Source organism: Salvelinus sp. IW2-2015, unplaced genomic scaffold, assembly GCF_002910315.2.
Source record: "Salvelinus sp. IW2-2015 unplaced genomic scaffold, ASM291031v2 Un_scaffold1831, whole genome shotgun sequence".
Classification (NCBI taxonomy): domain Eukaryota; kingdom Metazoa; phylum Chordata; class Actinopteri; order Salmoniformes; family Salmonidae; genus Salvelinus; species Salvelinus sp. IW2-2015.
The window spans coordinates 18,143-42,090 of record NW_019943202.1 but is presented as its reverse complement, the minus strand read 5'-3'; the positions used below and the strand labels follow the sequence as shown (position 1 = coordinate 42,090).

General features: G+C 40.9%; 1 protein-coding gene across 1 annotated transcript in view; it reads right to left on the bottom strand.

The window, feature by feature from the left end:
- LOC139024744 (GTPase IMAP family member 9-like) overlaps positions 1-23,592 on the bottom strand; it is a 50,551-nt gene extending 26,959 nt beyond the window's left edge. Inside the window, exons 1-2 of the mRNA XM_070439670.1 lie at positions 23,362-23,592; positions 15,027-16,001 (exon numbers count right to left, since the gene is read on the bottom strand). Coding sequence (XP_070295771.1) covers positions 15,027-16,001; positions 23,362-23,377 — 991 coding nt within the window. The 5' untranslated portion in view covers positions 23,378-23,592. The remainder of the gene's footprint in view (positions 1-15,026; positions 16,002-23,361) is intronic.
- Between the last annotated feature and the right edge of the window lie 356 nt (positions 23,593-23,948).

Below are 23,948 nucleotides of genomic sequence, written 5' to 3'. Positions count from 1 at the left end.
GACGAACGTTGAAAAGAGTGCACCCCCCGTTCCAGGAGCCTTTATACGGCCTCAGATCTACCTAGCAACACCATTCCAATTCTCACTGCTTACTGACATCTAGGGGAAATCGTAWGCAGTGCATGTCGACCCATAGATGACATGAACATTGATAAACTGACCCAGKAACAGAGTGCCCGATTTCAGATTTCTCACTTCCTGACAGGAAGTCTGCTGCAACTTGAGTTCTGTTTTACTCACAGATATAATTCAAACAGTTTTAGAAACTAGAGAGTGTTTTCTATCCAATAGTAATAATAATATGCATATTGTACGAGCAAGAATTGAGTATGAGGCAGTTTAATTTGGGAACGTTTTTTTACAAAGTGAAAACAGCGCCCCCATATTGACAAGAAGTTAACAAGTCCAATACAGCAAATGAAAGATAAACATCTTGTGAATACAGTCAACAGGTCCGATTTTTTAAATGTTTTACAGCGAAAACACCACGTATATTTATGTTAGCTCACCACCAAATACAAAAAAGCACAGACATTTTTCACAGCACAGGTAGCTTGCACATAACCAACCAAAATAACCAAGAACCAACCAAACTAACCAAGAAATAACTTCATCAGATGACAGTCTTATAACATGTTATATAATAAATCTATGTTTTGTTCGAAAAATTTGCATATTTTAGCTATAAATCAGTTTTACATTGCAGCTACCATCACAGCTACCATCAGAAATAGCACCGAAGCAGCAGAGTAATTATAGAGACCAACGTGAAATACCTAACTACTCATCATTAAACATTTCTGAAAATACATGGTGTACAGCAAATGAAAGACCAAACATCTTGTGAATCCAGCCAATATTTCTGATTTTTTAAGTGTTTTACAGCGAAAACACAATATAGCATATATATTAGCTTACCACAATAGCCAGAAACACAAGCCATTTACCAGCAGCAAAAGTTAGCGATCGTAACAAACCAGCAAAAGATATATCATTTTTTTTCATCAGGAACAACGATTGACAGCTGCCTCTGATGGAGAACCATATTAGGCTGGACATAGAAACAGACAAACTAGACACACAACATAGAATTCCACCCAGCTCACGTCCTGACCAACACTAAACAAGCAAAACATACAAGAACTATGGTCAGGACGTGACATTTACTCGATATATAATTCAAACGGTTTTAGAAACTAGAGAGTGTTTTCTATCCAATAGTAATAATAATATGCATATTGTACGAGCAAGAATTGAGTACGAGGCAGTTTAATTTGGGAACGATTTTTTACAAAGTGGAAATAGTGCCTCCCCTATTGAGAAAAGGTTAACCACCTAACTGAGGAACTCAATTTAACCTTGCGCAATACTCTAGATGCAGTCGCACCCCTAAAAACAAAAAACATTTGTCATAAGAAACTAGCTCCTGGTATACAGAAAATACCCGAGCTCTGAAGCAAGCTTCCAGAAAATTGGAACGGAAATGGCGCCACACACCAAACTGGAAGTCTTCTGACGAGCCTTGGAAAGACAGGTACCGTACAGTATCGAAGAGCCCTCACTGCTGCTCGATTGTCCTATTTTTCCAACTTAATTGAGGAAAATAAGAACAATCCCCCCCCAAAAGTTATACTGTCGCCAAAGCTAACTAAAAAGGCAGCATTCCCCAAGATAGGATGGCTTTCACTTCAGCAGTGATATAATTCATGAACAAATTACGGACTCCCCTTTAAATCTGGTGATTCCTCAACGATCAGTTTGTCCTGAGTCTGCACAACTCTGCCAGGACCTAGGATCAAGGGAGATACTCAAGTGTTTTAGTACTATATCTCTTGACACAATGATGAAAATAATCATGGCCTCTAAACCTTCAAGCTGCATACTGGACCCTATTCCAACTAAACTACTGAAAGAGCTGCTTCCTGTGCTTGGCCCTCCTATGTTGAATATAATAAACGTCTCTCTATCCACCAGATGTGTACCAATCTCACTAAAAGTGGCAGTAATAGCCAAGCCTCTCTTGAAAAAGCCAAACCTTGACCCAGAAAATATAAAAAACTATCGGCCTATATCGACACTCCCATTCTCTCAAGAAAATTTGAAAAAGCTGTTGCGCAGCAACTCACTGCCTTCCTGAAGACAAACAATGAGACTGCACTTGTGAAGGTGGTAAATTACCTTTTAATGGCATTAGACCGGGGCTCTGCATCTGTCCTTGTGCTCCTAGACCTTAGTGCTGCTTTTGATACCATCGATCACCACATTCTTTTGGAGAGATTGGAAACCCAAATTGGTCTACACGGACAAGTTCTGGCCTGGATTAGATCTTATCTGTCAGAAAGATATCAGTTTGTCTCTGTGGATGGTTTGTCCTCTGACTTATCAACTGTAAATGTCGGTGTTCCTCAAGGTTCCGTTTTAGGACCACTATTGTTTTCACTATATATTTTACCTCTTGGTGATGTCATTCGGGAAACATAATGTTAACTTTCACTGCTATGCGTTTGACACACAGCTGTACATTTCGATGAAACATGGTGAAGCCCCAAAATTGCCCTCGCTGGAAGCCTGTGTTTCAGACATAAGGAAGTGGATGGCTGAAAATGTTCTACTTTTAAACTCGAACAAACAGAGATGCTAGTTCTAGGTCCAAAGAAACAAAGAGATCTTCTGTAGAATCTGACTATTAATCTTGATGGTTGTACAGTCGTCTCAAATAAAACTGTGAAGGACCTCGGCGTTACTCTGGACCCTGATCTCTCTTTTGACGAACATATCAAGACTGTTTCAAGGACAGCTTTTTTCAATCTACGTAACATTGAAAAATCAGAAACTTTCTGTCCAAAGATGATGCAGAAAATTTTATCAATGCTTTTGTCACTTCTAGGTTAGACTACTGCAATGCTCTACTTTCCGGCTACCCGGATAAAGCAATAAATAAACTTCAGTTAGTGCTAAACACGGCTGCTAGAATCTTGACTAGAACCAAAAAATGGTATCATATTACTTTAGTGCTAGCCTCCCTACACTGGCTTCCTGTTAAGGCAAGGGGTGGTTTCAAGGTTTTAATGCTAATCTACAAAGCATTACATGGGCTTGCTCCTACCTATCTTTTCGATTTGGTCCTGCCGTACATACCTACACGTACGCTGTGGTCACAAGACGCAGGCCTCATAATTGTCCCTAGAATTCCTAAGCAAACAGCTGGAAGCAGGGCTCAATTTCTATGGAATGGTCTGCCTACCCATGTGAGAGACGTAGACTCGGACTCAACCTTTAAGTCTTTATTGAAGACTTATCTCTTCAGTGGGTCATATGATTGAGTGTATTCTGGCCCAGGAGTGTGAAGGTGAACGGAAAGGCTCTGGAGCAACGAACCGCCCTTGCTGTCTCTGCCTGTCCGGTTCCCCTCTCTCCACTGGGATTCTCTGCCTCTAACCCTATTACAGGGGCTGAGTCACTGGCTTACTGGTGCTCTTTCATGCCGTCCCTAGGAGGGGTGCGTCACTTGAGTGGGTTGAGTCACTGACGTGATCTTCCTGTCCGGGTTGGCGCCCCCCCTTGGGTTGTGCAATGGTGGAGATCTTTGTGGGCTAATCTCAGCCTTGTCTCAGGATGGTAGGTTGGTGGTGTCACACCCTGGCCTTAGTTATCTTTGTTTTCTTTATTATTTTAGTTAGGTCAGGGTGTGACATGGGGGATGTAAGTGCTTTGTATTGTCTAGGGGCTTTTGTATGTTTATGGGGCAGTGTTCAGTCTAGGTGTTTGTATGTCTATGGTTGCCTAGATTGGTTCTCAGTTAGAGACAGCTGTCTATCGTTGTCTCTGATTGGGAACCATATTTAGGCAGCCATATTCGTTAGGTAGTTCATGGGTGATTGTCTATGTCTTTACGTTAGTTGCTTGTGTCTGCACTTTCGTTTTATAGCTTCACGGTCGTTTGTTGTTTTGTCTAGTTTGTATAGTGTTCGTTTTCGTTTCGTCTTCAAATCAAAGGAAGATGTATTGTTATCACGCTGCACCTTGGTCCTCCTCTCTTCAATGTTACGACGATCGTGACAGGTGGTTAGAGATTTCCCTCTTGTGGTGTAGTGGCTGTGCTTTGGCAAAATGGGTGGGGTTATATCCTGCCTGTTTGGCCCTGTCTGGGGGTATCGTCGGATGGGGTTACAGTGTCTCCTGACCCCTCCTGTCTCAGCCTCCAGTATCTATGCTGCAGTAGTTTATGTGTCAGGGGGCTAGCGTCAGTCTGTTATATCTGGAGTATTTCTCCTGACTAACCCGGTGTCCTGTGTGAATTTAATAAGTATTATTATCTCTCTCTCTCTCTCTCTCTCGCCGTGGTAATTTCCTGTATTATAAAATGGAAAGAGTTTACAAACCACACACAAGCCAGAGTTAAATTTTAAACTCCATCTTTAATTATATGAGCTTCACCATAGCCCTTTGACTCTCAGATCAATTCAGTGTCTATCAATGAATTCTCTGAGAGTCCTTACAAAACAATTCTTAGTATCTTTTATAGAAAAGATACACCCCTCTCAACTTACATGACGAATAACAGATCTTAGGAACATTACAAAGAACCTTTTACTTGAAAGAGGAGTATCCCATCCAGATAGCATTAGCTATAAATTATCGTTCAGTTTGGTCTCTTTAGACGAGATTCTAATCTCGCTCTTGGTACCACTTAGGACCAAAACATTACCTCATCCAATGGCATATATTAATTGTCAGTTCTAGATACTCCCATCTCAAATACACCCCCTCTTCTCCCTACCCTGGAGAAGCTCACTCAGGGGAGTGAACTCTAGGTATTTACTATCTCAAGATTCATCAACACATCAGAGGGGTAATACAATGATTCTAGACACTGCCATACTCCTCCCCCCAATGGGAAAAGAAGGGAGTGACTAGCGTACAGACATAGTGGAGCCCTTCTCCCTTTCTGATATTCTGCATATTATGAATGTAAATAAAACTTATTTTATCTATGTTACCTAACTAATTCTGATTAAGCTACAACATTCACCTCTCTCTCTTCTCTCTCTTCTCTTCTCTTTCTCTCTCTTCTCTTTCTCTTCTCTTCTCTCTCTCTTCTCTTCTCTTCTCTTCTCTTCTCTTCTCTTCTCTCTCTCTCTACCTGAGCCCTAGGACCATGCCTCAGGACTACTCTGGTCTGAATACTCCTTGCTGTCCCGAGCGTATTATTATTTGACCCTGCTGGTCATCTATGAACATTTGAACATTTTGGCCATGTTTTTGTTATAATCTCCACCCGGCACAGCCAGAAGAGGACTGGCCACCCCTCATAGCCTGGTTCCTCTCTAGGTTTCTCCCTACATTTTGGCCTTTCTAGGGAGTTTTTCCTAGCCACCGTGCTTCTACACCTGCATTGCTTGCTGTTTGGGGTTTTAGGCTGGGTTTCTGTACAGCACTTTGAGATGTCAGCTGATGTTAGAAAGGCTTTGTAAATAAATTTGATATGATTTGATAGGCTACTACCAGGTCATCCACAAGACCAGGAATACTTTTTTTACCACTTTGTGGACATTCCTAGAGTAAATCCTTTCATTCTCCACAAGCAGATGGCCAGAGAAAAGATCAAACCCCTCTCTCCGAGTTGGCCTTCCGAGAGCAGCTGGAGTTGGAAATTGCTGAATTGGGGTACAAAAACCAACCATCACAAGACCTTTCACTCAAGGTGAGCGCCACCTTCCAACACACATGCCAAAAGACAAAAGGAAGATTTGCAAACATTGCACAAAACAAGGGGGAAAAAAGGGGGAAATGACAGATCTTCTGTCCGAAATGCCAGTTTGCTTTTTGTTTCCTGGCAGAGAGGGACTGCTTCAAAGACTATCCTGACATGCACAAGCTATGGTGAAAGTAAAATGGAATCATCTACACCTGGGATGTAAAACAAAGACAAATGCCATTTGTAAATGGTTCAGCTTGTTTCTATTTTTGCACCTTATTTAGTGAAGGACACTTTTGTGTTTGATAATATATATATATTTGTATGTATATCTGTTGCTTTTATGTTGTTTTTGTAAACAGTTCATTTGTATGTGGGACCAATACATTTGATATGCCTAGACTAAAGGTTCAGACTAAACGTTCAGGTTGAAAAAACACTTTGATATCCCCGGTATGTTCCCCGACACCACCACAATGTTTGAGAGAGGTTGGTGTTGTAGAAATTAAGTTTTACAGTGAGTAATACCTTTTAGGCACGTCCCAGTGTGCAAAAACAGTGCATTTACCACATTCGGACACCTTGAAGAAGTTGAAAGTTGAAAGGACGCTTGAATAACCATAGATACCCCATAACACGACCACAATGTTTGAGTGAGGTTGATATGGTAGAAATTGTGTTTTATACTGAACAAATAACATTTAGGGTTTACAAATATGTAATAGCACTGGAATTATCTAATTTACAGATATATGCCACTTTGGAGAGTGTCATGGCTCTCCTGACAGCAGATCAAAGGACCCATCAGCCAGTCAAATGCTTGAAGATCGCCAGACCCCCTTTCTACCACAGAAGAGAGGATGGGGGGCCTGTGCCGGTGTCATGACCCTCCTGTGAGGATCCAAAGGATCAGGTTACGGTTTATCAGCTTTACAGAACTCTCTCTCCTGCAGAGGGGGGAGAGGGGTTGATGTGTGGGTTTTATGACACCTTATGTTTATCATAAATTGTAAGCCAGCAGACCAACTCCTTTCTGGTCTCTAGTATGGGTGATTGGAATGTCTGTGTGCCTTATGAAAAGAACCACACCCAAAACTACAACCTCAAACAAAGGGCACGGGGACAATATATTTAATTCTTCTAATGTTGGTAATGATGAGAGATGGAATGTGAAAGATTAATGTCAATTTTGTGACGTCATTAAAAGTTAAATGAAGACGATATAAACAAAAACATTGTAACTTGAAGGGTTTTCACAAGGTGTAGATCATGTTTACATACTTTATGTTGTGTAGAAAATATCCATGAGAAAGATAATGTTTTTGTGACAATAAGATTGTGATTTTAGTTCTCTAACGAGATCATAGTAAATTGTAATACCTTGCCAGGCAACTAGACACGCCGCAGGGAACCCAGAGAGCGTGTCAGCGAGTCAAAAATGTCCCCTTTTTACCAGAGGGTATAAAGCGTTTGTGTTAAGAATTAACATATCAGACTAGGATGACCACAATCTGCAGCCGAGGTCTACGATTAGCAAGGACCCCAAAGACGCAACACAAGGTTGTTGAAGACAAAGGAACCTCTTAACAATCTGTTGAGTAGCTGTTCCAAATACTGTATCTAAGAAGGTGAATTTAAGCAGGACCATCTGGTTATTCTCTTCAAGTCATCGTTTGTCTACACTGCTTTCATCCCCATGCTGGGATCATCTACATGGCTGATTAGCCGTCCTCAGAAGACCACTCTTCCAGAACGGGTACAAGGAAAGAGACAACTAAGAGAAAGGACATTGTGACATATTGTGGACAATCAGAGACTTACACAGCCGAGAACGAAGGAGACGGCCATCCAAAGAAGAAGGCATCCATCTAATCTTTCTCATTAAGCGGAACTCGGCCCACGAAGGCCTGGGCCAAACAGAGATACCCAACGAAGATCTTCAACACGTAAACACCGTACCTTCTCCGCTTTTGCAATGCGTTTTCCCGAGCTGGTCACAGGTGCACCTCAGCCACGCTCAAGGTACTAAATGATATCATAACCGCCATCGATAAAAGAGAGTACTGTGCAGCTGTCTTCATCGAACTGGCCAGGGCTTTCGACACTGTCAATCACCGTATTCTTATCGGCAGACTCATCAGCCTTGGTTTCTCAAATGACTGCCTCGCCTGGTTCACCAACTACTTCTCTGACAGAGTTCAGTGTGTCAAATCGGAGGGCCTGTTGTCCGGACCTCTGGCAGTCTCTACGGGGGAACCACAGGGTTCAATTCTCGGGCCGACTCTTTTCTCTGTGTATATCAATGATGTCTCTCTTGCTGCGGGTGATTCTCCGATCCACCTCTACGCAGACGTCACAATTCTGAAAAAATCTGGCCCTTCTTTGGACACTGTGTTAAAACTTCTTAAGGCTAGGGGGCACTATTTTCATGTCCGGATGAAAAGTGTGCCCAAAGTAAACTACCTGCTACTCAGGCCCAGAAGCTAGGATATGCATATAGTTGGTAGATTTGGATATAAAACCCTCTAAAGTTTCTAGAAATGTTTGAATAATGTCTGTAAGTATAACAGAACTGATATGTCAGGCAAAACCCCGAGCACAATCCATCCAGGGAAAATTTTTTGCGGGGTCAATCTGTTTTCCATTGGTTTTCTATGGTAAGCCCGTTTTAATAAAAATATGCTTGCAGTTCCTATAGCTTCCATTAGATGTCAACAGTCTTTAGAAATTGGTTGATATTTTTCATTAGAGAAATTAAGAAATACGGCTTTTCAGAACGAGGGTCCAGCCGAGTGGACTCCAGCTCACGCGCTTCATGTTGTTTTTATCTGGTATTGAACACAGTTTATCCCATCTTAAATTTGAGTGATTATTTACGTTATAAAATACCTATAGTTAGATTAAGAAAGTTGTTTGAAATGTTTGGACAGCATTTACAGGTAACTTATTAGTTATTTTGTAGTCATGCTGGGCGAGTTGCAACCGGTGTTTTTCTGAATCAAACGCACAAAATAATTGGACATTTTGGAAATATAACGATGGAATTATTCGAACAAAAGGACCCTTTGTGATGTTTACGGGACATATTGGAGCGTCAACAGAAGAAGTTCTTCAAAGGTAAGGCATGAATTATATCGTTTTGTGTCGCGCCTGGCGGGTTGAAATATGATTGTCATGCGTTTGTTTGATGGGGTGCTGTCCTTAGATAATCACATGGTTTGCTTTTGCCGTAAAGCCTTTTTGAAATATGACAAGGTGGCTAGATTAACAAGTTAAAGTTAAGCTTTAATTTGGTGTATTGTACTTGTGAATGTATGAAATGTCAATATTTTGAATAGTTTTTTTGAATTTCGCGCTCTGCATTTTCAGTGAATGTTGTGAAATCGATCCCGTTAATGGGATTTCATCCATAAGAAGTTTAACCTTTCTAGGACACACGTTACTTACCCCCCCCCCCACCCCCAAACATTCTGCCGAAAAGGCAGCGCGGGAAATTCAAAAATATTTTTGGGAAATATTTAACTTTCACACATTAACAAGTCCAATACAGCAAATGAAAGATAAACATCTTGTTAATCTACCCATCGTGTCCGATTTAAAAAATGTTTTACAGCGGAAACACAACATATGTTCATGTTAGATCACCGCCAAGTCCATAAAACACACAGCCATTTTTTCCCAGCCAAAGATAGAGTCACAAAAAGCAGAAATAGAGATAAAATTAATCACTAACCTTTGATGATCTTCATCAGATGRCACTCATAGGACATCATGTTAAACAATACATGTATGTTTTGTTGATAATGTGTATATTTATATCCAAAAATCTCAGTTTACATTGGCGCCATGTTYAGAAATGCCTCCAAAATATCCGGAGAAATTGCAGAGAGCCATATCAAATAACGGGAAATACTCATCATAAACTTTGATGAAAGATACATGTTTTACTTAGAATTAAAGATACACTTGTTCTTAATGCAACCACTGTGTCAGATTTCAAAAAAACTTTACGGAAAAAGCACACCATGCAATAATCTGAGATGGCACTCAGAAATACACAACATTTCTCCACCAAGTTGGAGTCAACAGAAATTACATCATAAATATTCCCTTACCTTTGATGATCTTCATCAGAATGCACTCCCAGGAATCATAGTTCCACAATAAATTGTTGTTTTGTTCGATAATGTCAAATATTTATGTCCAAGTAGCTACTTTTGCTAGCACGTTTAGTTCACATGTCCAAACGCTGGCGCCGGTCCAGGCGAACTCGGACGAAAACTTAAAAAAGTTATATTCCAGGTCGAATAAACTGGTCAAACTAAGTAGAGAATCAATCTTGAGGATTTTATTATCATATATATCAAATAACGTTCCAACCGGAGCATTCCTTTTTGTCTACAGAAGTAATGGACGGCATGGCGATATCATGAGGAATGCAAGTGACCACTGACTCAAATAGCTGCCATCCGGCCCCACATCACACTAGAGGCTTCATTTAACGTTCTACAGACTGTTGACATCTAGTGGAAGGCGTAGGAAGTGCGAACAGATCCATATCTTACTGGGATGTGAATAGGCGATGAGTTGAAAATTAACCAGCCTCAGAATTTGCACTTCCTGTTTGGAAGTTTGCCTGCCATATGAGTTCTGTTATACTCACAGACATAATTCAAACAGTTTTAGAACATTCCGAGTGTTTTCTATCCAATAGTAATAATAATATGCATATATTAGTATCTGGGACAGAGTAGGAGGCAGTTCACTATGGGCACGCTATTCATCCAAAGTGAAAATGCTGCCCCCTATCACTAAAAAGTTAACAAACCTCCAAACGAGCTTCAATGCCATACAACACTATTTCCATGGCCTCCAACTGCTCGTAAACGCTAGTAAAACCAAATGCATGCTTTTCAACCATTTGCTGCTCGCACCATTTGCTGCTCGCACCCGCCCGCCCGACATCACTAAAACTGACTATCCTACCGATCCTCGACTTCGGCGATGTCATTTACAAAATAGCTTCCAAAACTCTACTCAGCAAACTGGATGCAGTCTATCACAGTGCCATCCGTTTCATCACCAAAGCCCCTTAGACCACCCACTACTGCGACCTGTATGCTCTAGTCGGCTGGCCCTCGCTACATATTTGTCACCAGACCCACTGGCTCCAGGTCATCTATAAGTTTATGCTAGGTAATGCTCCGCCTTATCTCAGCTCACTGGTCACAATAACAACACCCACCCGTAGCACGCGCTCCAGCAGGTATATCTCACCGGTCATCCCCAAAGCCAACATCTCCTTTGGCCGCCTTTCCTTTCTGTTCTCTGCTGCCAGTGACTGGAAAGAATTGCAAAAATCGCGGAAGCTGGAGATTTATATTTCCCTCACTAACTATAAACATCAGCTATCTGAGCAGCTAACCGACCGCTGCAGCTGTACATAGCCCATCTGTAAATAGCCTACCCAATCTACCTACCTCATCCCCATATTGTTTTAATTTTTTTCTGCTCTTGTCCACACCAGTATTTCTACTTGCACATCATCATATGCTCATTTATCACTCCAGTGTAAATTTGCTAAATTGTAATTACTTCGCTACTATGGCCTATTTATTGCCTTACCTCCTCACGCAATTTGCACACACTGTATATAAACTTTCTTTTTTTTCTATTGTGTTATTGACTGTACACTTGTTTATTCCACGAGTAACACTGTGTTGTTGTTTATGTCGCACTGCTTTGCTTTATCTTGGCCAGGTCGCAGTTGTAAATGAGAACTTGTTCTCAACTAGCTTACCTGGTTAAATAAAGGTGAAATAAAAATAAATAAAAATAAAAATACAGGCATACAATTCTTACCCATAAGAGCGGCGGTTCGGGGCAGGGTATTAGAGCTACTATAAGTATAGTTTCCAAATGTATCCAAGTGTTTCTTGTCTCTCTTGCTCTCTCTCTCTCTCTCTTTAAATCTACATCATGTGTGACAAGTGTCATGTGGTATTAGTCCTGTAGTACCTTTGTCATTCCTAATTAACTTTTTATGGCTGCAGGGCAGTATTGAGTAGCTTGGATAAAAGGCTGCCCATTATCAAACGGCCTCGTACTCAATTCTTGCTCGTATTACAATATGCATATTATTATTACTATTGGATAGAAAACACTCTCAAGTTTTCTAAACCGTTTGAATTATTATCTGTGAGTAAAACAGAACTCATTTTGCCAGCAAAACTTCCTGTCAGAAAGTGAAAAATTCTGTAATCGAGGGCTTAATGTTCCAGACCTGCCTATAAATGTGCTTTATATCTATTAGTATACATGCACGTCATACGCCTTCCACTAGATGTCAATAGGCTGTGAGAGGTGAAATGGGTTTCTAGGTATTTCTATGGTCAAAAGAGATAGCTTGGAATGACATGACCCCAGAATTTCCGCGTTCAGGAAGCGCATAAAGGTCACCACTATTGCCTTCTGAAAAGCATTCGTTATAGACGTCTTATATCTCGGCTTTTGATTTTATTTGATAAATGTGATAATATCATCGTAAAGTATGTTTTTCAATATAGTTTTCATCAGATTATTGAAATAGTTTCGGGATTTTAGGCATCTTGCGTTCTCTGCGTTTGTTCAGGAAGGAGAGCTTCGCCCACTTGGCTAGTCTGCTTGCTAATTCAAGAGGGGAAAAGGCCATCTGATGATTGTCATCTGATGAAGTTGTTTCTTGGTTAGTTTGGTTGGTTTCTTAGAGTTGGAGGTAGGTTGCGTTTTCTGCATAAGCTACCTGTGCTGTGAAAAATGTCTGTGCTTTTTTGTATTTGGTGGTGAGCTAACATAAATATACGTGGTGTTTTCGCTGTAAAACATTTTAAAAATCGGACATGTTGGCTGGATTCACAAGATGTTTATCTTTCATTTGCTGTATTGGACTTGTTAATGTGTGAAAGTTAAATATTTCTAAAAAATATCTTTTGAATTTTGCGCCCTGCACTTGAGCTGGCTGTTGTCATAAGTGTACTGACATCGGGCTTGCAGCCATAAGAAGTTAAGTTTCTAATCAATAACCAATATCGTGTATTATATGTTGTCACTTAGCTTGTTAGTAAATAAATAATAAAATCAATTTGTGTGGTATGGAATGATCAGTGAGACCCAGGTTAGTGCAGATTTACGGAGTCTACGATGTTCAGAATGAGACTGATATGAGGAAAGGATTAATTCATGACTGGTATGATATCAATATATATTCTGGAGTTCATTCGGGAAACGGTAACTCATTAAACAAACTTTTCCTGTGGTGCCCCAGGTTACTGAGTTAATGGTTACCTGATTAATTTATTCACGTAATTATGAACATGGTTAATTATTCGATAAATAGCATGTCATAACATTAACGATATAACGTCAAGGCAACTGTGATAGGCTGGGTGGAAGTTAAATCATATTGCCTATACCAATCAAATCCTTTCTGATCTCCACAAGTGGGTGTAGGGCTTCGGGGTCGATGTGGGATTGGGCCAAGGTCCCTGTACTTAAAATGAACTGATCACATTGTTTATACCCTTGAGGCAGCGCTGCTCTTATAACAAGATGGCTGGAATTGCTTGCCTAAACTCAACCAATGTAACGGCTGTCGTCTTCCTCCTCCTCGGACGAGGAGAGGAGAGAAGGATCGGTGGACCAATACGCAGCGAGGTGTGATGACATAATGATTTATTAAACAAGACGAACACTGAACCGAACTATACTTGAGAAATACAAAATAACAAACGAACAACGTAGACGAAACCTGAACATGGAACTTACATAACGACACGAAGAACACACGAGCAGGAAACAGACTACATCAAACGAATGAACAACCGAAACAATCCCGTGTGGTGCGCAGACACAGACACGGAAGACACAGGAGACAATCACCCACAAACAAACAGTGTGAACAGCCAACCTATATATGGTTCTCAATCAGAGGAAAACGTCAAACACCTGTCTCTGATTGAGAACCATATAAGGCTAATTAACAGTGACCTAAACAAGAAACACAAAACATACAATGCCCACCCCAACTCACGCCCTGACCAACTAAACATATACAAAAATAACATAAAATAGGTCAGGAACGTGACAACCAATCACATTCGTTTCTGCCCTCAAGGTAGAGTTGCCCTTAGAACAAGATGGAATAAGAAAATCTCTTTCTTTTGCTCTAAATACCTTTCATAGTTTTGAAAATTGTTTGTTGTAATATACACAGAAATATCCATCAGATTGCAAACAATTAGCTCTTTATTGTTTTTGAAAGGAATTAAATCAACAGAGTAGGGAATACATGCCAATCCACAGTCCCACTGCAATCATTTAAAAGAGTATATACAGAAAGTATCATAGCAATCATAGAAAAACTGGAAGATTTTTGAGTAAATATATATATTTACACAAATGAGCTGATGTCACTGAAGACACTTACTGTAGATAAACCAAAAGCTATTAAGCTGTGAAAAGGGAAACCCTGATATCAAATTAATGTTATGGTACATACGATTTTATGGGTCACATCTCTGCATTCAGTTCTTTCAAATCATACAGCGTTATAATCTTGCATGTTATATAAAATGTGTTCTTTCCGTGTATTTTTTCCATTTCACTCAATACATCATTTACATTGAAAGGATATTTTTCTTTCAATCATTTGACAATACCAGACATTCAATCAACATTTTCTTCTTCTTCTTCTTCTAATGTGGATTAGTACTGACTGGTGTGAATAGTAAACTATTCAAACACACGTTGTTATCAGTCAATCATTCAAATTCAATCATCTGTATCACTTCATTTCCTGTACACCTGTTACCTTGCAAAACGATTGCCTCACCCTTTTCCCAGATTGCCTCACCCTTTTCCCAGATTGCCTCACCCTTTTCCCAGATTGCCTCAACCTCCTCCCAGATTGCCTCATCCTCCTTCCAGACTGCCTCAGCTGCTTTCTTTACAGCCTCTTCTGGTGTCTCTGCCTCCTCTGCTGCAGCAGCTCCTACCACGCACCCTCTTATTGCTCCTACTAATGCTGCTGTCCCAGCAACAACTCTTATTAATAACATTGCCCTACCTCCTCCCGCTGCTGCTGATTTTAGTACTGTCGGAATTGCTGATGTTGCTGCTTTTAGTACATTTGCTGCTGCTGCTGTAAGTGCTGCAACTGCTCCTCCTCCTGACCCTCCTCCTACTACACCTGCTGCTCCTCCTCTTGCCTCTCCTCCACCACCTGCTCCTCTTTCCCCTCCTCCTCCATCTGCTCCTCCTGCCCATTCGCCTCCACCTGCTGCTCCTCCACCTGCCCCTCCTCTTCCTCCTCCCGCCCCTCCTCTTCCTTCTCCTGTTGCTCCTCCTCCAGCTCCTCTTGCTTTTAGTAGTGCTGCTGCTCCTCCTGCTCCTCCAGCTGCTGTTTCTTCTTGCAGTGCTACAATAAGGTCTTTCTGTTTCATTTTAATATGACAGAGTACCATTGCTAATGGCATTGCAACCCCAAGGAAAGCTCCCACTATTGTACCTGTTGCTACCCCTGTCAATTGGATCAGGAGTTTCTTCCACACATTTGTCTTTGCAATGTCTTCCACAGACATCAGGCTCTTGAACTTTTTTATAAGCCTCTTTATCTCTGCTTGTATTCGTCTCTTCACTGCTTGGAGCAACTTGTTGGTGTAGCATCCTCCTCCGTTCTGTCTCACTGTCTTCTCTATGGTGTTGAGTAGCTCTGCTACTTGGTACTGGTTGTTCCTGTACTGACCCTGCTGACTGGTGTTCCAGTATTTGTTGTCAATGACGTGACAGCGGCCTCCACATTTTTCCACAAGCTCACTCAGTTTCTCATTAGTTTTCACAAAATCCTTAATTGTCATATTGTTGAGCTGGTCCCCATGAGTGAAGAGGACTGTAGCATATTTAAAGTTCTCTGGGGTTAAATAATTCTCAATTTCTGTGATGACTCCTTTCTCGAGGACTGTGTACTTTTCCACTTTAAGCACAATGAGAAAGGCATGTGGCCCTGAAGAACACTCTACAATACATTTCACTAGTTCAGGTTTCAGCTCCTCTTCAGGGATGTTTGTGTCAAAGAGTCCAGGTGTGTCTACAACTGTGATTTTTCTTCCATTGATGATCTTGGTCTTTGTTTCACACATGTGTGTTTCGGACTTGGCTGAACTGTTTATCTTGAACTCTTCRTCTCCTCCTCCAAAGATGGTGTTTCCTGCACTGCTTTTGCCCCATCCTGTTTTTCCCAGCAGCACAATCCTCATTGGGTTAGACTCTGTAGGGAGGAGGGGTGGTCATTATGACTTAAATGTATTTTCATTAACACACTGGACCATATTGGTTTATAGATTTAATATACAGTGGGGGGGGCGGGGGAACAAGTATTTGATACACTGACAATTCTTGCAAGGTTTTCCCTAACTTACAAAGCATGTATAGAAAGAGTCTGTAATTTTTATCAATAGGCTACAACGTATCACACTGTGAAGAGAAGGAATCTAAAACAAAAATTTTCCAGAAAATCACAATTGTATGTTTTTAAGTAATTAATGTTGCATTTTATTGCATGAACATAATCATTGGATACATCACGAAAAAGCAGAACTGAAATTTGGTAACAGAAACCCTTAGTTTTGCAATTACAGAGATCACGTTTCCTGTAGTTCGTGACCAGGTTGTCGCACACACTGCGAAGAAGTTCAGGGATTTGCCCACTTCCTCATACAGCCTTTCTTCCAGATCCTTCAGTTTCGGGAGCTGTCGCTGGGGCAATACGGACTTCGGCTCCCTCCAAAGATTTTCTTTGGGTTCAGGGGTCTGCGAGACTGGCTAGGCACCCAGGGACTTGAGATGCTTCTTACGGAGGCCATCCTTAGTTGCCCTGCTGTAATGTGTGTTTCGGGTCGTGTGTCATGCTGCGAAAGCCCCAGCCACGGACCGATCTTCAATGCTCGTTACTGGCGAAGGAGGGTGTTGGTCAAGAATTACTCGCTAATACTGGCCCCATCCATCCTCCCCTCATACGGTGCAGTCGTGCCTGGTCCCCTTTGCAGAAGCAAATTGTTCCCCAAAAGAAATTTTTTTTGTGTTTTTTCCCCAAAAAACCTCCATGCTTCACGGTTGGGATGGGTGTTCTTGGGGTCTGTACTCAGTCCTTCTATTCCTCCAACGCACGGCGAGTGAGTTTAGAGCCAAAAGTCTTTATTCTTTGGTTCTCATCAGAACCACCATGACCTCTCTCCCATTCCTCCCTCTGGATCATCCCAGATGGTCATTGGCAAACTTTCAGACGGGCCTGGACAGCGCTGGCTTGGAGCAGGGGGACCTTGCTGCGCTGCAGGATTTCTATCTCCATGAACGGCGTAGTGTGTTTACTAATGGTTTCTTTGAGCACTGTGAGTCCCAGCTCTCTTCAGGTCAGGTTGACCCAGGTCCTGCCGCTGTAGTTCTGGGCTGATCCTCACATTCCTTGCATCATTTGATGATCCCCACGAAAGGTGAAGCAGATCTTGCATGGAGCCCCAGAGCGAAGGGTGATTGACCGTCATCTTGCACTTCTTTTGCCATTTTTCTAATAATTAGTGGCCAACAGTTGGTTGCCTGCGCACCAAGCTGCTTGGCTTATTGTCCGTGGTAAGCCATCCCAGCCTTGTACAGGTGCTACAATTTCATATCCCTGGATGTCCTTACACAGCTCTCTGTTCGTGGCCGATTGTGGAGAGGTTGGGACTGTTTGATTGAGTCGTTGTGGACAGGTGTTCTTTTATCACAGGTAACGAGTTTCAAACAGGTGCAGTTAATACAGGTAATGCAGTGGAGGAACAGGAGGCTTCTTAAAGGAAAAACTAACAGCGTCTGATAGAGCCGAATTCTTACTGGTTGGTGGGTGATCAAATACTTATGTCATTGCATAAAATGCAAATTAATTACTTAAAAATCACTACAATGCTGATTTTCTGGATTTTTGTGTTGAGATTTCCCGTCTCTCACAGTTGAAGTGTACCTATGATAAAAATGGACAGACCTCTACATGCTTTGTCAAGTAGGAAACCTGCAAAAATCGGCAGTGTATCAAATATTGTTCTCACCCACGCTGTACACCGTGTATTAATCACAAAGATCTCTAAAGATCCCTGTGTTCATTAATGATTCATTGGTAACACTTTCTTTGTAATTAAGTGTATCTTAAATAATACCCCACCTCTACTTGGTAAACAGCTGAGGGATGAGCCTGGAGAAATGTAACCACTTTCAAATTCCTAGACAGAGCTACAGTCTAACCAAAATTATAGTTCTAACAATGTTTGAGGCTAAACAATGTTTTGTTCACTTTACAATGTTTACAAACAGAGTAAACAGGCCTTAGCTACATATTTTGGGTTTTCTGATGGGTGTACGACACATTAAGCTCATGAGGCATAACTATATATTGTGCAGTGGGAAAGTATTCAGACCCCTTGACATTTTCAAAATGTTGTTACGTTACAGCCTTATACAGTTGAAGTCGGAAGTTTACATACACCTTAGCCAAATACATTTAAACAAAGTTTTTCCATAATTCCTGACATTTAATACTAGTAACATTTCCCTGTTCTTAGGTAAGTTAGGATTACCACTTTATTTAAGAAATGTGAAATGTCAGAATAATAGTAGAGAGAATGATTTATTTCAGCTTTAATTTCTTTTCATCACATTCCCAGTGAGTCAGAAGTTTACATACACTCAATTAGTATATTGGTACCATTGCCTTTAAATTGTTTAACTTGCGGTCAAATGTTTCGGGTAGCCTTCCACAAGCTTCCCACAATAAGTTGGGTGAATTTTTGGCCCATTACGCCCTCTACGAACTGGTGTAACTGAGTTAGGTTTCAAGGCCTCCTCTGCTCTGCACACGCTTTTTCAGTTCTGGCCACAAATGTTCTATGGGATGAGGTCAGGGCTTTGTGATGGCCACTCCAATACCTTGATTTTGTTTGTCCTTAAGCCATTTTGCCAAAGCTTTGGAAGTATGCTTGGGTCATTGTCCATTTGGAAGACCCATTTGCGACCAAGATTTAACTTCCTAAACTTACGTCTTGAGATGTTGCTTCAATATATCCACATCAATTTTTCCTCTCTCATGATGCCAACTATTTTGTGAAGTGCCATCAGTCAATCTTGCAGCAAAGCACCCCCACAACATGATGCTGCCACCCCCGTGCTTCACGGTTGGGATGGTGTTCTTCGGCTTGCAAGCTTCCCCATTTTTCCTCAAACATAATGATGGTCATTATGGCCAAACTTTTCTATTTTTGTTTCATCAGACCAGAGGACATTTCTCCAACAAGTACCATCTTTGTCCTCATGTGCAGTTGCAAAACCGTAGTCTGGCTTTTTTTATGGAGGTTTTGGAGCACGTGGCTTCTTACTTGCTGAGCGGCCTTTCAGGTTATTCGATATAGGACTCGTTTTACTGTGGAAATAGATACTTTTGGACCTGGTTCTCCAGCATCTTTCACAAGGTCCTTTGCTGTTGTTCTGGGATTCATTTGCACTTTTCGCACCAAAGTACGTTCATCTCTAGAGACAGAACATGTCTCCTTCCTGAGCGATATGACGGCTGCTGGTCCCATGGTGTTTATACTTGCGTACTATGTTTGTACATCATGAACGTGGTACCTTCAGGCATTTGGAAATTGCTGCCAAGGATGAACCAGACTTGTAGAGATCTACAATTTTTCTTCCGAGGTCTGGCTGATTCTTTTGATTTTGCCATGATGTCAACAAAGAGGCAGTGAGTTTTGAAGTAGGCCTCTGATATACATCCACAGGTCACCTCCAATTGACTCAAATGATGTCAATTAGCCTAGCAGAAGCTTCTGAAGCCATGACATAATTAGAAGCTGATTAAAGGCACAGTCACTTAGTGTATGTAAACTTCGACCCACTGGGGTGTGATACAGTGAATTGTAAGTGAAATAATCTGTCTGTAAACAATTGTTTTGAAATGTACTTGTGTCATGCACAAATTAGATATACTAACCGACTTGCAAAACTATATTTTGTAACAAGAAATTTGTGGAGTGGTTGAAAAACGAGTTTTAATGACTCCAACCTAAGTGTATGTAAACTTCCGACTTCAACTGTATATATATTTATATATATAAAAATCCCTCATCAAAATCCCTCATCAATCTACTCACCCCACTTGTGTGTCTTGGCTATGCCGGATTAAGTGATCATGACATGCTATTCTATAAAATCCTTTCTCTGTAATTAATATTACCTGATTGAGCTATCATGTAAATGTAATTACTAGAAAGTCGGGGCACCACAAAAATAATATTTAATAGAGCAGTTACTCTTCGAATAAACTCTTAAAGACCTAGTAATATTTTACATCATAGCAGTCAATATTAATCGTCACCTTATTTCAGTCTCATCTGAAAGTTGTAAATTCTTGGTTATCTTCACGAACCCTGGCTAACAAGTTGAATCAGCAATACAAAATTGGGGTTAATTATTTATTTACTAAATACCTAACTAATCACATAGATTTACTTAACCAGAATGAATCACACCTTGATTACTAATGTGTCATAAAGGAAAACTCCCTAGCGGCGGACAGATATGACAGCTGGTTATACAAAGAAAAGGGGGTTCGGTTTGAGTAAAAGAGCGGGAAGACGAGGAACAAAGGCAGAAGCGATGCTCTATCGTAAATACCAGTATCTTATGCATCTAAATTACTGCCCATTTGGAAAAGGAAAATTCAATAAAATATTTACTCTGAGCTGCGCTTCCGGTAGGTTGGTGGTAGATGGAAGGCCGTGTTGCCCAACAGAGTCCTTTATTCTTTGAAGAATGTCTCTGGTGGTAAATTGGTTGTTGTAGTAACGTCGTTGTGTGGAGACGGGATACTCTTGTCTGTTCTTTCCAAGCTACGTTTGCAAGTGCTGGTGCTAACTCAACGGCTAGGAGGTATCACTTCTGTAGTGAATAAGAGTTCAAAGTTCATACCATTCGCAACCAAAGCTCACGCTGAGGTTGGCTTCGTTCTGTAGTTATTATCTGAACCATTCTGACCTCGGATCGTCATTCTAATGTACCCGGAACAGCTGACATCTTAGTCCTTTTAACGTATGGACTGTCGTCCTCACATCCTCGGAACAGGAGGTTACATTTTCGTCAAGGCTTTATATAGTGGAGGGAGAAGGGTGTGTTTGAAAGTTTTAGAACCCATGTCTCTTCACAGGGGCGGGCCACTGGTTGAGCAGAGTCCTAACCTTATGAAAACCCAAATCTCTCATTTGGAAGCTAAAATTACATTTAATCTTTTCACCAATAATTTTATATTCAAACATTTAAATTGAACAACAATTCCATGTGAATCCGATAACTACAATGTGCAGACTTTCCACTGTAGAGTTTATGTCATCCTATCATTGATGAGAATGTCTCAGAACTGACATCATATTCATTAAGTACCAMCGCATATGTTCAACTGGTCGGATTAMCAGAATATGGTTCATTTCCCCCCACCTTCTGATGTTCCCAGAATCTCTATGTTAACAAAGGGATTTTCAAATGTCACATCAGTAGGGTAGAGAGAGGAAAAAGGGGGGAGAGGTATTTATGACTGTCATAAACCTACCCCCAGGCCAACGTCATGACACCCAGAATTCAGACCCTTTACTCATTAATGTGTTGAAGCAACTTTGGCAGAGATTACAGCCTCGAGTCTTCTTGGGTATGACACTCCAAGCTTGGCACACCTGTATTTGGGAAGTTTCTCCCATTCTTCTCTGCAGAGCCTCTCAAGCTCTGTCAGGTTGGATGGGGAGCGTCACTGCACAGCTACTTTCAGGTCTCTCCAGAGATGTTTGATCGGGTTCAAGTCCGGGCTCTGGCTGGGAAACTCAAGGACATTCAGAGACTTGTCCAGAAGCCACTCCTGCGTTGTCTTGGCTGTGTGCTTAGGGCCGTTGTCCTTTTGCAAGGTGTACCTTCGCCCCAGTCTGAGGTCCTGAGCACTCTGGAGCAGGCTTTCATYAAGGATATCTCTGTAATTTGCTCTATTCATCTTTCCCTGACCAAGGCCCTTCTCCACCGATTGCTCAGTTTGACCGGGCGACCAGATCTAGGAAGAGTCTTGGTGGTTCCAAATTTCTTCCATWAAAAAATTATGAAGGCCGCTGTGTTCTTGGAGACCTTCAATGCTGCAGAAATGTTTTGGTACCCTTCCCCAGATCTGTGCCTTGACACAATCCTGTCTSGGAGCTCTACGGACAATACCTTCGACCTCATGGCTTGTTTTTTGCTCTGCCATGCACTGTCAACTGTGGGACCTTATATAGACAGGTGTGTGCCTTTCCAAATCATGTCCAATCAATTGAATTTACCACAGGTGGACTCCAATCAAGTTGTAGAAATATTTAAAAGATGCTCAATGGTATACATTTGCAAACATTTCTAAAAAACTGTTTTCGCTTTTCATTATGGGGTATTGTGTGTAGATTGATGAGGAAAAACATACATTTTTAGAAAGGCTGTAACGTAACAAAATGTAGAAAAAGTCAAGGGGTCTGTGTACTTCAAGAATCAATGGGTACATATAATTAATACAAAATTCAAACAATGGATGTAGTTAGAAGTTAACTGCTGATTGCCCCTTTAATGAAAATGTGTGGTAAAAAGTTGATTAACTATATAAATCAACTAAACTACATGACACAATTCCTAAACAGATTAAACCAATGAATAAGAAGAATACTCCCATGCTTGTCCGACTAATGTTTTTTCTGTATGAGGAAACGTGACTATTGGTTTGATCCCAAAGAGTGAAGGAACATAGGAGCTCTCTAAGCAACTTCTCTGTCTTTCTGTTATATTGTATCTAAAGTTTAAGTTCAGAGAGAATGTCTAACTAAATGGATCTTCCTAGATTCTCTGTAGAGTATCTCTATGGTGAGACTCCTCCTGTACACTTCTCATTTGTAGCAGAATAAATATATGTGTTAATCTCAGGATCAAACTTTAATGTGACTTACTGGCATCATCAAATTATTTGATCTACTTCCCAGAGTCATATGAACTCGCGGATCCCTTTTTTATATGTCTGCGTCAAATATGAAGGAAGTTAATAGGTAATTTTACATGCCAATGCTAACTAGTGTTAGCTCAGTGATTGGAAGTCTACAGAAACAGCTACCATGCTAGCACTTCCCATAGATTTCCAGTCATTGCACTAATGCTAGTTAGCAATTGCGCTAACACCAGTTAGCTACTTCCTTCATACTGGACGCAGAGGCATAAACATTTTATCCGGAGTTAATCTGACTCTGGGGAAGTATTGTTTTGTATGGGGTTTATTCTTTACTTCAGCACCACTCTGTAGCATGCATACAGCTCCATTCAGTGCACAGTAAGTAATGCCTAACTTGACATCTTGTACAAGTATAAAGGCCCTCACTGCCAATCAAATGAACTATCCCTTTAAGTTAAAGTATTTAGTTGTTTGCCTCTATAGTCTAGAAGTCAGTAATGTCAAGATAAGCAATAGTAGCAGAATTATTCTAGTCCTGATTTAATTAAAGCTCTGACCGGGAAACTACCACATCTAAAACTCAAATATGTACTATTTAACAGACACTCACCAGACAATGAAGACATCTTCTCATGAAGACAAATATCCTCTTCTCAAATGACAGAATGTGAACTTAAAACAGTCTATTTAGCTGTGTCTAAGGTTTTGAAACCTGCATGTGTTATGTCATTCCAGAAAGATTTTTCCTTCCCTCTGCCTTCGTTCACTCCGTTTCACCGATCTGTAACAAGTGTTAAGGTGTAAGCAATAGCTCTACCTAGTTTGCGCCACACTGCTTCACATATCCAGTCCTATCAGATCTGTGAAGGGGAGTAAATGAGAGCAGAGGGGAGTGACTATCTTCCCTGGAAGGACACACAGCTATTGTCTCTCTTGTTATCTCTGTAGTTCCCCATAACTAGATGACATGTCATCAGTACTGCTGACCTTGGTAATATGACAGCCATAAAACCAAACATAATGGTTCGAGTTTTGTGATTACATTTTGTTTATAGCTGTTAAATACCCTTGAGATGAAATGAGATGAAATGCTCCAAGATGATGTATGAAACATTTAAAAAATAGCTACATTCATAAGTATTAACCTATTGAGTTAAATGTTTATGAAGAGTAAACACTAGGAAACTCTATATTTTA